General features: G+C 51.0%; 1 protein-coding gene across 1 annotated transcript; it reads left to right on the forward strand.

The window, feature by feature from the left end:
- The first annotated feature begins 1,038 nt into the window (after window positions 1-1,038).
- Window positions 1,039-14,477, forward strand: VRTN (vertebrae development associated). Its single transcript, XM_027066852.2, has 3 exons — window positions 1,039-1,135; window positions 2,175-2,301; window positions 9,186-14,477. The coding sequence occupies exon 3, from the start codon at window positions 9,187-9,189 to the stop codon at window positions 11,296-11,298; it is 2,112 nt and encodes a 703-aa protein (XP_026922653.1). The 5' UTR covers window positions 1,039-1,135; window positions 2,175-2,301; window position 9,186; the 3' UTR covers window positions 11,299-14,477.
- The last annotated feature ends 1,031 nt before the right edge of the window (window positions 14,478-15,508 follow it).

A 15,508-nucleotide genomic window follows, 5' to 3' on the forward strand; every position in this document is an offset into this window, starting at 1 on the left:
GTTTTCTGGAATGAAACCCTAGAAACAACATTGGCTGCTTCTGGAGAGAGAAACTGTAGAAGGGGCTGAAATTTGAATCCTGAATCCTTTCGAAAATTTCTGAACCAAAATTTACATGCGTTTTGAATAATACATTATTTTTTATGCATATAATATAATCAAAAGTACTTTAAAAAATGTTGTTAGAACAAAAATATGCAGAGAAAGACCAGAAATTTATACGTGTTGTAAATGCACAGAAATAGAACTGGCAGATAAGCATAGTGAAGAGAATGTGTTAGGGACTGAAAGAGAAGACTTGCTCAATTTACTCTATTTTTTACTCTGTACCATTTGGATCTTTTGGAAAGAGAATGCTTAATTTGTGTAAGTCTAAGAGGAAAAAAAAATCCAGATTAGAAAGAAATATACCAAGATGTTCACAATCACTGTCTTTAAATAATGAAATTATAGGTAACTTTTTCTTCTTTCTACTTTAAAAAAGTTTCCAATTATTCTAAATTTTCCCAATTAGTCTACAAAAAATACTCTTACTTTGGTGGTGGAAGCATCAACAAACCTTTGGTTTCTTTTTAAAAAATACTTTTTAAAGATTCCATTAGCCTTTTAAATAATTTAAAATGATCTTCATCGCTTTTTAAAATGATAGCAAGTAACGTAGACTCCTTATAAAATGTCAACACAGAAGGATAATTTGGAAAGGAAAAGTATTCAACTCTTTCTTCTACAAGATAACCACTATTCTCTGAAACTTTTAAAATTCAAATTAACTGGAGAGGCTGAGGACTGGAACAGGCTTGATCGGTGCCAAGCACGGTTCTGAAGGCTTTTAAATCGATCATCTTGTAGAATCTATGTCGCAACTCTGCGGGAAAGCTTGTGCCCCGGTAACCTTGAAGTCAGGGCTCCAAGGGTTGAACAATTCGCCTAAGGCCACACTCTAGTGAGGGGCAGGGCTGGCATTCAAATCCAAGTCCAGGACCCGTCTAAGCAGCTTGCCTCGGGCGGCTGCCATCATGGTGGGTGGGGCTGATGTGATTATGATCCAGGGACTGGACTTGAGCTCACATCTGGTGGTCCCCTTCTCCCGTGCTCCTGGGCACGAGCGTTCGATAAAGGATTTTTGATCTAGGTGGTAAGTGTAGGGCTCATGATTGGCAGAAGAGCAAATGATCATTGTGGAGCTGGGGCATAACCGACCCTGGGGAGGCATTTTACACCGGTAGCCAGGGGTCAGGCGATAGAGAGGAGGTGGGTGGAATGAAGTCCGGGCGGAGAGAGGCTAGCCCCGGCACTCCAAAGGGTTAAAGCCGGGCAGGAAAGCCCCTGGGGGGAGCTACCACCAAAGGCTGCAATCCGGCGGCCTTCACCTCCCCCACCAGCGGGGACTAGACGGGCGGATTGGACTGGTTCCTCTGGGATTATCTGAGGCCCCTGGGCCGAGATGAGCCGCCGGGAGGGACGGAAGCCCAGGTACCGCACGCACCCGCCTTCCTGTGGGGCTCAGGAAACTAGGTGTCGTGGGGATCAGCGCTGTGGCCCCTGACAGAAGCGATTCTGGCCCAGGCACGCTTTGGGAGTGAGAGGTGTTGAGCCCCACGCCTGGGGGATGCTCGGAGAAAGGTGGGAACGGAGCCCATGCAGAAAGTGGGGCCTGCACCAAGGTGGGGGCAGTGAGCTCTCCAACCTCCCCATCCAGCACCGCCAGGGATGGGGGGACTGCCTCAGGAAGAGAAACATCTTGCAGGTTCAGAAAGCCCCAAAGTCCACGCACTCATCCAAGGCCAGTTTCTGGGCTCCAGCTATGCTCCCCTACCCCTATCCTCAAGCCTGGCCACAGACTTTCTTCCTTAGGTCTTTCTATCTAAACCTCCCCAGCCCCTCCCCCGCCCCAAACTCTTTGGAAATCTTTCAACTTTCTTTCAAGTTTTCCCTGGGCAGATTGGGGTCTGTTTCAGAACTAGGTCTGGGCGCTTTAACGCGCCCAGCTGGGTAGAGCGGAGGAGACAATAGCTGCTATCACTTTACCATTGGAAGTGACCCCCGAATTTGCACTTCTTTCATCTTGGGACCAGAGCACTTGAGGGTGGGCGATTTCCTGGGGGGAGTGGCTTAAGCCTCTTCTCCACCGGCCAGTTGGCTGTAGACGGTCCATGCTCAATGGTCCACTACAGACACGAAGCCAGTTCTGGAGTGAGAGTAGCGCTCGGCTGGGGACGCTGCCTCAGGGTGACTTAAATGTCCCAAGCTGGAAGCTGGAGAAAGAAGTGGATGCCCCCAGGGCTCTGGGCCACCCTCGAGGTCAGTAAACTAGGAAGTTTCCTCAAAATGAGGAAGAGTGGGTGCCCTGCGCGGCTTGGAGGCCCCAGGGGAGTGAGGGCTGGCCTTGGGCCAAAAAAAGGACCCAAGGGTCAAAGAGTGACTCTGGGAAGATGCTGCAAGCTTGTGTGAGTGTGTGTGTGCGTGCGTGCGTGCGTGTGTGTGTGTGTGTGTGTGTGTGTGTGTGGAGGGGGGAAGTGAGGCATTGTTTCAAGTTCTTTCTCCCCACCCCCACCTCCAGCCCCATCCCCACCCCCACCCGCCGGCCTATCTCCCCTCCCCACCCTACACTATCGTCTGTCCTCGGCCCCTCCCCAGGCTCTCAGAGCTTCCCGGGTCGGATCCCTTGTTTCAGAAGCCCGGGGCCAGCCAGCTTGCTCCCCAGCCACCCCTTGCCTCCTGGCATCTTGAGGGGCGACTACTGGCCTGCACTGCTTCCCCTGGTGGGCCACACTCCCCCTCTACCTCTCCAGACACGTGGTCCACTGGAGCTACTAAATTTGGGAACTCCCGAACTCCCCAGACTCGGTTGGCTTGGTGGCTTCAGGCCCACCCCGGTGCCCGAAGGCACTCCCGTTACCCTTGGTTGTGGGAGGTTCCTTGGGAAGTCAGAGCTGATGGACTTGCTTGACCCCAGCCAGCCCCCGTGGCCGCCCGTGCCCTGCTGGGCCTTCTGACCACCAGGGAAGGAGCCAAGATGGCTGGCGCTCCCTCCAGCCAGGGACATATCCTGGCCAGCTGGGAGGGCAGGCCAGAGAGGCGCGGAGCCAGGCCAGGTGAGATGCCAGCTGGTTTACTATGGTCTTATCCGGTCTTGCTGAGTGTTGAGGCCTGCGTGGCCGTGTCTGCTCCTTGTTGGGCCTGGTTGACTGTAGAGACTGCAGAGCCAACTTTATGAGGCATGGGGAGAAAAGAGGGGATGGGGAGAACACGGGGTCCTTGGTGAGCAAACACAGCCTAGGATGAGGCTGGCAGGGAAGGAGATTGCTCTAGAGGCCAGAGGAGACTTAAGCCAGTATTGTGTTCGCAGATTCCTGGCCCTTCGTTCCCTTACCCTGCCTAGAACCCTGGCCGACTCCTCCTAAAATGGGAGGGACAGAGGCCAGACCTGGGCTCTGAGACCCCGTATGCTTGAAATAAGGAGATGGAGGGAGGAGGAAAGCTGCCTTTGGTGCAGGTGAGGCTTTAGGTCTCTTGCAGAGTTGACAGTGTCCCTTCATTTATTCCTTGGCTCCAGAGCCCTTCGTAAGCACTAAGATGCTGGCGGGATGCTTTCTGGATACCCTGTTTTATCTCCTTCCAACTTCAAGCCAGGGGAGCCCCTGTAAGCCTCCTCGGTTTCATACCTTCTCTGATCCCTTCCCAGAGTTGTGGGGTCAGGGAGGCCAGTTGAGCCAAGCCCATAGATTAGCTCTCACTCTCTGCGCACCTCATTCCACGAACGCACCTGGCGTTCGCCAGCTCTGCCTTGGGTTGCACTCCCAGAGAGCCACGGTGGAAGAGGCTGTTGCACCTGAACCCCATCAACCAATTGTCTACTTAAGGACGATTGGCTTTCCCGTAGGGCCTCTGGCCTTTCCGCACTGTCCGCTCCTGGTAGTCCAGGCCTTCTTGAATGGATGTGGGGTGCAGAGCCTCTCCAGGGAGCTGCTTTTTCTCAGTAAGCTTTTGAGAAAACAGAAGTGGGGTAGTCCCTACTCATATCTCCTCTTACCTCTTTGGGGAAGAGGAACGGATGAGATTGGGCGAATGAGGTTGGGCGGAGTGGAGCTGGGTGGGACTGAGACTGAGGTGGGGAAGAGTGGGTAGGAGGAGGGGTGGGGTTTGTGCAGAAGGAAGTGTGGTATATCTGGACATTTTGTTGGGAGAGATCCGGATACTGCTGCTTGAATGCAGGCCAGTTGTCTTCACCTTTCTGGACCTCAGTTCCCTTATCTGTAAAATGGCCAGATTTGTCTCAGAGCTCCAAGAATCCATGGGTTCCTGGATCCTTCGGCTCATAAGCATTTTGGGTGATATATTCCCCTGGGTGGCGAAATTACAGTGGTTAGGAGGGGCGCTCTGGAGTCAGATTGCTTAAGTTTTATAGCTTTAATAGCTGTGTGGTCTTGGGAAAGTTATTTAACCCCCAAGCCTCCATTTCCCCAGGTGTGAACTAAGAATAGCCATCCTAGCAATGGTACAGGTGTGGTGGAATCGTAGTTCACGTGGGGGGAAGGTGAGACCCACACAGAAACAAAATGACTTCTAAAAACGCTCACCCCTCGTGAAGCCCACAGAAGCTTGCAATCACCAGACGGAACGTGGTGTTGCTCAGGAAAAGAGACTTGAGAGGAAGGGCAGGAAGAATCACCCACGCAGTTTAAATTAATTGTCCCCTTATTTTTTCTGAGATTTTGGTTGCATTACCTAATTAGATGCACATAGTGTAAGTAAGCGGTGGCTGTTTTCATGATTTTGTTGGCGAAGCATCCAGCAGAGTGCTCATGTCTAGGCAGCTGTACAGCGCGTTCTTCCCGTGACCTGTAAGAAAAAAAAAACTCAAGCATCTTTGTTGTCTGCCAGAATGAAAAAGCTCTTCTGTGTAGACAGTTTATTTTTCAGGGCTCAGCTTTTTCTCACGTATGTTACCAAGGATTGATATGACATTATTTCCTGAGTTGAATGAAAACTAATGGTTTTTTTATTTTTTAAGGATTTATTTATTTTGAGAGAGAGAGAGAGAGCAAGCGGGTAGGGCAGGGGGTGGGGGGGTTGGGAGGGGTGGGGTTGGTGGACAGCAAGAATGTCCCAAGCAGGCTCTGCGCTGTCAGCCGAGCCTGACTGGGGTCTTCATCTCAAGATACGCGAGATCATGACTTGAGCCAAAATCGAGAGTTGGACACTTAACCGACTGAGCCACCCAGGCGCCCCTGAAAGGTAAACATAAAGTACACACAAGACGAACAGATTAAAAGCACAACTCCGGGGTCAAATGGTATGGTAAAAATTGAAATTTGGTGAGAGGTTAGACCAGATCTGTCACAGCATACACGTTTAAAAAAAAAAAAAAATCTACAGCCAAGAAATTTTACCCAAAGGGGATTCTAATTTTTAACTTTCAAAAAAAATTATTTATTTATTTTTTTTTTTTTAATTTTTTTTTTTTTTTTAACGTTTTTATGTATTTTTGAGACCGGGAGAGACAGAGCATGAACAGGGGAGGGTCAGAGAGAGGGAGACACAGAATCTGAAACAGGCTCCAGGCTCTGAAATGTCAGCACAGAGCCCAACATGGGGCTCAAACTCACAACCCCGAAATCAAGAGTCACATTCTCTCCCAACAGAGCCAGCCAGGCGTGCCTGATTACTAATTTTTGAAAAGCTTGCTTTTTTATGATTGTCGGGTAAAATTCTGGTGGCACTCCTTTGGTGCTTTACAGACTTCTTTTCAAAACTTCACTGAACCATCATTTACACTCAAGCACACCCCCTTTGAGTGTGCAGTTTGATGAGCTGACAGATTGTATAGACCCAAACGCAGTGTTTAGACCTAAGGCTAACCTAAAGCAATTTATCAGTCTCTGAGAGCAAAGATCTGAGAGCGGACAATGGTCTCCTTTTTAATTTAAAAGCACTGTGGGGGGGGCGCTTGGGTGGCGCAGTTGGTTAAGCGTCCGACTTCAGCCAGGTCAAGATCTCGCGGTCCGTGAGTTCGAGCCCCGCGTCGGGCTCTGGGCTGATGGCTCAGAGCCTGGAGCCTGTTTCCGATTCTGTGTCTCCCTCTCTCTCTGCCCCTCCCCCGTTCATGCTCTGTCTCTCTCTGTCCCCCCCCCCCCAAAAAAAAGTTAAAAAAAAATAAAAGCAGTGTGGGGAAAAGGAATATTACTTTGCTTTGCAAGGCAACGCTGAAAATGTACCAGTAATTAGGATGATGTTTGTGTGGAAAAGGTGGCTGGTAGTTTAAAATGGAGATGAATCACAGACCCTAAGGCATCTGGGGCTCAAGCCCTGGTAGTGGCCACACCATTTGTATGACCTACGGCACATGAGCCTGAGTTGGATTTTCTCAGGTGTCTCTTCTCTGAATTGGGGGTGAGGGTAGTGCCTACTCTAAAACATGGCTGTCAGGCTGAGGACAGTGCCTGGAAAATACTAAATGCTTGATAGATCCTAATTATTAGACCTGTGTTAGCACAGTGAGTAGGCTTCCATCCCTTTGAGAAAGCTCTTTTCTCTAGGGTAGTAGTTTGCAAGTTTTTCGGTCTCAGGACCCATGTGTGCTCTTTAAAACTTGAGGACCCTGAAGACCTTTTATGTATATAGGTTATATCTACCAAGTGTATTGTATTCCAAATTAAAACTGGGGAATTTAGAAAATATTTCTGAAACAACCCCGTGACCCAGCAACGGATAACACATTTTTGTGAAAAATGACTTTTCCAGAATAGAAAAGATGTAGTGAGAAGGGTGCATATTCTTTGACATGCTTTTACGTCTCTGTATTATCTAGTTTATTTTTTTCAATTAAAATTTTTTTAATGTTTATTTATTTTTGAAAGAGAGAGAGTGGGAGCAGGGGAGGGCCAGAGGGAGAGAGGGAGACACAAAATCCGACGCCGGCTCCAGGGTCTGGGCCGTCAGCACAGCGCCCGATGCGGGGCTTGAAGCCATGAATGGCGAGATCGTGACCTGAGCTGAAGTCGGATGCTTAACTGACTGAGCCACCCAGGCACCCACATACTATCCAGTTTCAAAGATATTCTCCTATCCATCTCTGTTTGATCTCTTGTGATAAATTGCTTTGGTAGTTTTTGAAGAAAATCCAACTTTGGCCAGATATGTGGATGGAAAAAGGAAGAGTATTTCGATAGCTTGTTCAGTGGATATTCTTTGAAAAGTACACCAACACTTGACAAGTAGCAGTTCCTTAAAGCTTAGTTGTCATGTAGAAACTGAAACAATATCCGTGAAGTTTTTGTACATTGAAGTCCATTGTTTTCTTTTATGCCTTGACTGGATCTTTTACTTGTATGTGACTTTGTAACATCACCCATTGTTTTTTGGGGAAATACAGTTCATTGATTGATGTAGATCTTCAAATGTTGACAATTCCATTATATAGGATGAAAAGTTACATTTGTGAGTGTCACTACTGATTTCATCAGTAAAGTCTTTAGGTATTGGGAAGCTGTCAAGCTCACTGTAGTGGATACAGGTTTTCCCAAAATTCTAGTTTCCAAATGAAAGCCCCAAATTTCACTGGCAGCAAATTGTCAACAGTTTTCTTTGAAGTGACAGGCTCACCTTATTCATTTTTGAGAAGATGTCTGCCCAATATACCCAAATCTAAATGAGTAATGTCTCAATTTTTCTTTCAAGTAAAAGTGATATTCCATGATAAAAGCTCCTGGTTGATCCTATAAACCAAACAATTGTCATGTGAGACATTCAGTGTGCCGCAGAAATGAGTATTCCCCACTTTGCCACTCCCCAAATTGAAAAGTCATGTATTTAAGGGTTGTGATTAAATACAAATAAAAATCTTTACTGCTTCGTCGAGGACATGTTTTTTTAATGTTTATTTTTGAGAGACAGAGAGAGAGACACAGAATGAGAATGAGAACGAGCGGGGGGAGGGGCAGAGAGCGAGGGAGACACAGATTCTGAAGCAGGCTCCAGGCTCTGAGCTGTCAGCACATACCCTGAAGCAGGGCTCGAACCACGGGCCATCAGATCATGCCCTCAACCATCAGATAATACCCTGAGCCAAAGTCAATCAACTGAGCCACCCAGGCGCCCCCATCAAGGACATTCTTGAGTGACACCAGCCTTTTGGTTTTTTTCTCCCTGAGTACACAGTGGTGAAGAACATGACTGCTAGCATAGCATGATTCATGCTGTTACCACAGTTTTACTCCAACATTAACAAAATGAAAAAGGCAAATAATATCTTCGTGTTAGGTTATCTTAATATATCTTCGTGTTCTGAAAATTATTTAGCTTGCAGACCCCATGGGGCACCTGGATGGCTCAGTCGGTTAAGTGTCCCACTCTTGATTTTGGCTCAGGTTATGATCTCTCCGTTCCGTGAGTTCGAGCCCCACGTTGCGCTCTGTGCTCATGGCACGGAACCTGCTTGGGATTCTCCCTCTTTCTACTCCTTCCACGATGGTGCACTCTCTCTCTCTCAAAATAAATAAACTTAGAAAAAAAAAAAACAACCTTGCAGACGCCCTGAAAAAGTCTCCGGGAACCCCAAGGGTCCATGGACCATACTTTGAGAAGCACTGATCTAGGGAAAGGCAGACCAATTGTAGCTCTTTGAGACTGTAAGTCTTTGAACAGGTACAGAGGTACAACCTTTATGGCTGTACTGTAAAATACGTACTGTGTAATAGTTAACTAATGCTTCTGTAGTGCTTCCCTGTGTGCCGGGCACTGTCTAAAGATGTGTGCATGTGTGTGTGTGTGTGTGTGTGTGTGTATGTGTATACCTACATATCTCCTTACTTTCATTGTCTCTTTTATGCCCACACTAACTGTATAAGGTGGATACTCTTATCATCCCGTTTTACCAGAAAAGGAACCAGAATAATGGAGAGCTTAAGAGACTTGCTCAAGCTACTATCAAAAGCCAGGCTGCAGAGACGAGTTGCTTTTCCTGGCCGCTCTCCCACCTCACCCTTCCCAGGGAGCAGGGTCTCCTCCGGAACAGAAGCTGGCTGGGGAGTGACTAACCCCCCCGGAGGCCCTTAGCTGTTACACCCACCCTCTGGGGGAATGGGAGTGGGTGGGCACTCTCCTTAGGGAGAAGGTGCAGGACACCATCGCTGGGTCTCTGGGCACCTTGTCCTGACCCTGCCCTCTGCCCTCTGTCCTGGCAGGATGACGTCTCGGGAGCAGCTGGTACAGCAGGTGCTTCAGGAGCTGCAGGAGGCCGTGGAGTCCGAGGGCCTGGAGGGGCTCGTGGGTGCTGCTCTGGAGGCCAAGCAAGTCCTGTCGTCCTTCACCCTCCCCACCTGCCGAGAGGGGGGTTCCGGCCCCCAGGTGCTGGAGGTGGACTCCGTGGCCCTGAGCCTGTACCCGGAGGACGCTCCCCGGAACATGCTGCCGCTGGTGTGCAGAGGCGAGGGCAGCCTGCTGTTCGAGGCCGCCAGCGTGCTGCTGTGGGGCGATGCCGGCTTCAGCCTGGAGCTGCGGGCCCGCACGGTGGTGGAGATGCTGCTGCACCGGCATTACTACCTCCAGGGCATGATCGACTCCAAGGTGATGCTGCAAGCCGTGCGCTACTCCCTGCGCTCTGAGGAATCCCCCGAGATGACCAGCCTGCCATCCGCCACGCTGGAGGCCATCTTCGACGCGGATGTCAAGGCCACCTGCTTCCCCAACAGCTTCTCCAACGTGTGGCACTTGTATGCCCTCGCCTCCGTCCTGCGGCGCAACATCTACTCCATCTACCCCATGCGAAACCTCAAGATCCGGCCCTACTTTAACCGCGTCATCCGGCCCCGCCGCTGCGACCACGTGCCCGCCACGCTGCACATCATGTGGGCCGGCCAGCCCCTCACCAGCCACCTCTTCCGCCACCAGTACTTTGCCCCCGTGGTGGGGCTGGAGGAGGTGGAGGCCGAAAGTGACCCCGGCCTGGCCCCAGCGCCTCCAGCCCTGGCCCCGCTGCCGCCACCCGCCAAGACCCTGGCGCTGCTCAACCAGGAGCCCGGCCTCAGCTACTCCCACCTCTGTGAGCGCTATAGCGTCACCAAGAGCACCTTCTACCGCTGGCGGCGGCAGTCCCAGGAGCACCGGCAGAAGGTGGCCACGCGCTTCTCCGCCAAGCACTTCCTGCAGGACAGCTTCCACCGCGGCGGCGTCGTGCCGCTGCAGCAGTTCCTCCGGAGGTTCCCCGAGATCTCCCGCTCCACCTATTACGCCTGGAAGCAAGAGCTCCTGGGCTCTGGCACTTGCCAGGCCCTGGCCCCCAAGGAGGTGCAGGTGCTGGAGGAGCTGGAGAGGCTGCCGGACGAGCCGATCGCCAAGGGGCTGGGATGCTCGTCGCTGGCCGTGTCGAGCCCTGGCATGATCTTAATGCAGCGGGCCAAGTTGTACCTGGAGCACTGCATCTCCCTGAACACACTGGTACCCTATCGCTGCTTCAAACGCAGGTTCCCCGGCATCTCGCGGTCCACCTACTACAACTGGCGCCGGAAGGCCCTCCGAAGGAACCCCGGCTTCAAGCCGGCGCCGGCCCTCTCCACGGCCGGGTCTCCCCAGCCAGCGTCTGTTCCGGAGGAGGCCCTGCTCCCTTGGAAGGGTGAGGTGGGAGAGGGGCCGGGCCAAGCGACTGCGGGGGGACCGCCGGCCCCCCGTGAGCCCCTGCCCCCAAAGGTGCCCCTGTCCCGTTGGCAGAGGCGTCTGCGCAGGGCTGCCCGCAAGCAGGTGCTGAGCGGGCACCTCCCTTTCTGTCGCTTCCGCCTCCGCTACCCCAGCCTGTCGCCCTCTACCTTCTGGGTCTGGAAGAGTCTTGCCCGGAGTTGGCCCAGAAGCCTGTCCAAATTCCAGATGCAGGCCCCCAGCTTGGGCAAAGAAGGGATGGCAGCTGAGGAGAAGCAGGAGAAAGAAGCCTGCAGGGATGTGACCGCTGTGACGGCCCCTCCTGTGGGAGACCCCCCGCGGGTGGGGTCTTCTCCAGGAGAGGATCCGGGGAAAGCCCAGGGAGGGCCTTCCAGAGAGGGGGCCACCGCCCAGGGCCGGCCCCACAGCAGCCTCCCTGTGACCGAGGCGGCAGTGGGTGGCAGGGACGGCCAAGTGCTGGTGATGGACATGCTCGCCACCACAAAGTTCAAGGCCCAGGCCAAGCTGTTCTTGCAGAAACGCTTCCAGTCCAAGAGTTTCCCCTCCTTCAAGGAGTTCAGCGCCCTCTTTCCCCTCACTGCCCGCTCTACCTACTATATGTGGAAGCGGGCACTCTATGATGGCCTCACGCTGGTTGATGGCTGACAAGGAGGTGTGAAGGGGGCTGGGAGGAGAGGGGACCCGTTTGCAGAGGGTCAGGGACCTAAGTTGACGCCTGGCTTGGCCAGGATGCCCTTTGCTCTGGCTCCCACAGTGTCTGCCTTGACTCCAAGGGCAGCTTTGCGTTGTTTCTTGGCTCTCCGGCAGACAGAGCCCGAAATCAGCCCTCTGGTCTCCTGTGGAGAGCTACAAGACCAGAAACGTTCTCCATTTCAGTTGTTTGCCATTCTTGCTTTTTATTGTTGTCTTGGTTTTAGTTTGTTTTTGTTTTGATTTAAGTGGATTGGCTGGGCCCCCTGGCTGGTGTTGGAAACTGTATGTTTGGGGTGGGGGTTTGGTTAGCTAAAGTTGCTTTCAGCTCTTCCTGGGGACGGAAGAAGTATTGTAACATGGCGATCTGTCCCATTAAGCAGAATGTAGGTCTTCAGTTTCTTTTGGGGGTTGGCACCCTCCTTACTCAAAGCTGTTTCCCAAAGGAACATTAGAAATCAAACGTGGAGCAGGTCAGTGGCTTCTCTCTGGTGCCCCCAAAGGAGAGGGTGCCGGGCTCAGCATGAGACGTGAGGGCATACAGGAAGAACCTCTAGGGGAAGGCCCTGAACTGGATCACGGAGGTGCTGGCCTGTCCCTTGCAAGGAGTGTGGTAAGGGGCTGGGGGAGGTGGCTTCGAGTCTCTGCTGGTGCTTGGCCCGTCTGCTGTGGACGCTTCAGTCCTCTGCCAGCCTGGTTGGCTCTTGGGGACCCTTGTCTTTCTGTCGAGTCCCTCCTCAGAGCCTGTGCCCCATCAGTGAGAGACCATACGGTGGCCAGGCAGGCGAGTAACTGAATTTGCATTGTCCAAGAGTCGAGTTGGAAAACCAAAGAAATAAAGTGATGTGGTGCCCATAGCCCTTGGTCTCTGGTATTTGTTTTGCCAGGATGTGACTGCTTATTCCCACATTCCCTTTGGTTGGCGGATGGAGGGGATTACTCTGGGGATTCTGTTTAGAATCGGATCTAGAGGTGACCTTGGGTGCTCTTCAGCTGGGGGTGGGGCCTGGAAAGATACTCCTACCCATGGGGGAAAAACTGGCCCACTAAGTGCCCCGGCAGCCAGCACAAGGGTCAAGTCAGGTCTGTGTCAGGCATTCTCTTTAGTGCTTGTCATGTACCCAGGCTCGGGTCAGGACACCTCGAGCCTCAGAGTGGCTAACTTTGCTAACCCCCTGCAGCGGGCTGAGCTTGAAGGCCAGACCTCAGCTTGTTAGGATGTGGCATCAGTGGCTGCTTTCCTCATGGTCTTGGGGAGTCATTCTTGGTTCTGTTTTTTTCACCCCCACATCCAGTCTATCAGCTGGTCTTGTTGACTGACTCCCAACTGTGCCCAGAACCCTCCCCCTCATGCTGCTGCCACATCCCCCCTCCTCTCTGTCTCCCTTCTGCTCTTGCCCCATACAATCCATGCTCCATAGAGCAGCCAGAGAGCGCTTAAAGTGAAATTGTATTCTTTCACTTTCCTAAGATGTATCCACGGCTTCCCTTCACTCTTAGAATTCCTTGCACAGCCTGACAAAAAGCCTTCGTAATCCAGCCCCTGGCTAGCTCTCCCTGCCTCTTGTCCCACTCTTGCCCTCACCCGCCACCCTCCAGCCACACTGGCTGCCTCAGGTCTTGAACAAGCTACACTTGGTTTAAGGGCCTTTCCATTTGTTCCATTGGAACATCTTTACATGGCAGCCTCCTTACTATTCAGGTTTGAGTCACTGTTGCACTATTCTTTTAAATTCTCTGCTGCTTATGATGATATTTCTTGTTTATTTGGTTATTTGAGTACCCCACCCCCCATGCCATTAGAGTATAAGCTCCATGTAAAGCAGGGCTTTTTCCTGACTTGCTTACACACTGTATTCCCAGCAGGAAGATTAGTTCTTGGCACATAGTAGGTGCTACAATCTGTTTAAAGACGCAATGAGGGGAGCCTGGGTGGTTCAGTCGGTTAAACATCACACCCTTGGTTTTGGCTCAGGTACTAATCTCACGGTTCGTGAGATTGAGCTCTGCGTTGGGCTCTGCACTGACAGTGTGGAGCCTGCTTGGGATTCTCTCTGTCTCTCTCAAATTTAAAGAAACATGGTGGGGGGGATGAATGAAATGGGGACACTATGCTTTTCCTGCTGTTGTCCTTTGGGATTGGTACTCAAATGTAATCAATCCTACTTCCTAAGTATCTCTCATTGGCCATTGTTCTCCATCCTACAGCAACCCCATAATCTAGGTCAGTGGGTGCTGTCATCTCTGATGCTGACTACCTCCATTCAAACTATCCCATTCCATCCTGACCAATGCGGGAATGATCTTGCTAAATCTGGCCTGCGATGGCCACCTATAGCCAGCAGGTGGCGATCTGGTGCAGCAAGAGGCAAGTCTCTGGGTTCCTAGTAGGTACAACCAGGTCTGGCTGTTTCCAACCTCAGCCTAACTCCTCTTACTGCCTTAGCTGTCAGAGGGTGGTATCAACCTCCCTCCTGAGAAGTGACCTGGTTGGGGCTCTAGATTCTGTTTGTCCTTTCCATGAGCTCTCAGAACCAGAGCAGATCTGATGTCCCCAGCAGTATCTCAAAGGGGTCTAAAAACCACCTGGATCTCAGTACCTGGGGGAGCTTATTAGGAATGTGGATTCCAGGGCCCCACCCAGATCCAATGATGGTCTTAGACATTGAAGAGGCAGCATATGCACATGGGTGAGTTAAACCTTGTACTTCACTTTCTCCATCTGTGAAATGGGGTTTACATAGTAAGCACCAGATGAGCATTTGCTGTTGGTAACAATGATACCCAGTTTGAGAGCCCCTGGGAAGCTAATGTCCAGGGAGATTCTTGCTCAAGATTGCCCTGTAAATTAAAGATCCTCCATCCCCCAAACCGAAAGGTCCTTTTGTTCAAGGCCAGCTCTTCTGAGTCCCAAACCCAGAGGGAGATACTTTAGCTTCTGTTGGGAACAAAAATAAGATTAAAAAAAAATGATATGTCAGTATTTATTGATTTGGAAAATATTTTATTAGTATGGTTAAATTATTCTGGTGTAGAAAAACCATTTCCTTTGTAATTGCTTAGAAAGGCAGATTATACCTAAACAGTGACTGTGTTTGCTAAGAATACTTTATGCTGATTGCAAAGTTGACGTTTGTTGAAATTATTTGTATGTTTCTGCACCGCTTCCTCAAATGCAGATGTAGAAAGAAATTCCAGTGAAATGAACAATGTGAATAAAGGAAGAAAACAGAATACGTGAGGCTGGCTCTATAGCTTACAACATTCTGTGCCATTGTAGACTAATGGTTGGTTCTGCAAAATTTGAACATAAAAGCTTCACCCTGAAAATCAATCAGCTGTGAATAAGTAAAAATAAATTTATGTATTTATCCCCTGGGGTCAGGCGTCCTATATTTTGGTGGAGATTATCTTGTCTACCTTGATGCATGAGGTTGCTCCTCAGGTATTTTTCTGGAGGCCAGCACCCAGACCTTTGGGAGGCTCTTGGGCCCCGAGCAACCAACTCATACCTCACTTGCCCCTCCTGAATGTTCCACCAGCACCTTGGTCTCGCCAACTGCCAGTCTGGCCTCATTCCCCACCAACCTGCTCTTCTCTGAGTAGTTTTTAGATGCTGGTTGCTGCCAGCATCGGGTTAGCAGTTGAACTGGCCAGAAAGCTGGGCATAATCCTATAGTTTTCTCTCCCACATCCATCTTGGCAGGGCCCTCGGAACATTGCAGGCTTCACGTGGTTCCGCACTGCTAGATTATCGCAGGGAAGAGAATTGGACTGGTCCAGGCTGCCCTCCGTTCCTAGTAGGAATGAGCAGAGCTCTCGTGCCAGGTCACGTCTGAGGCAACTCACCACCCAAGTCTGGTCCAGTTGTCTGGCTGAGGTGTTAGAATAGACTTGCTCACACAGGGTCTGGCAGATATGATAGGCTCCTGTCCAGCAACCCATGACAGGCTGAGCCCTGTGCTGTGAGCTGAGGGTACAGAGCCATTTGGCCTCAACTCTTGTCCTCACAAAGGCCTCCGTTTACTGGCAGCAATATGATAGAAGCTTCCATATGGAATGCACAACAAAGTGCGGTGGGTTCACAAGGAGGCACATGCCTGGCTTTGGCATCTCGTAGCTTCTCCTGATCCCCCCCCCCACCCACCCCGCCGCCAACTTGTAG

Source organism: Acinonyx jubatus, chromosome B3 (genome assembly GCF_027475565.1).
Source record: "Acinonyx jubatus isolate Ajub_Pintada_27869175 chromosome B3, VMU_Ajub_asm_v1.0, whole genome shotgun sequence".
Taxonomy (NCBI): domain Eukaryota; kingdom Metazoa; phylum Chordata; class Mammalia; order Carnivora; family Felidae; genus Acinonyx; species Acinonyx jubatus.

Coding starts and splice junctions, on each gene's coding strand:
- VRTN (XM_027066852.2), top strand. CDS start 9,187: ATGACGTCTCGGGAGCAGCTGGTACAGCAGGTGCTTCAGGAGCTGCAG.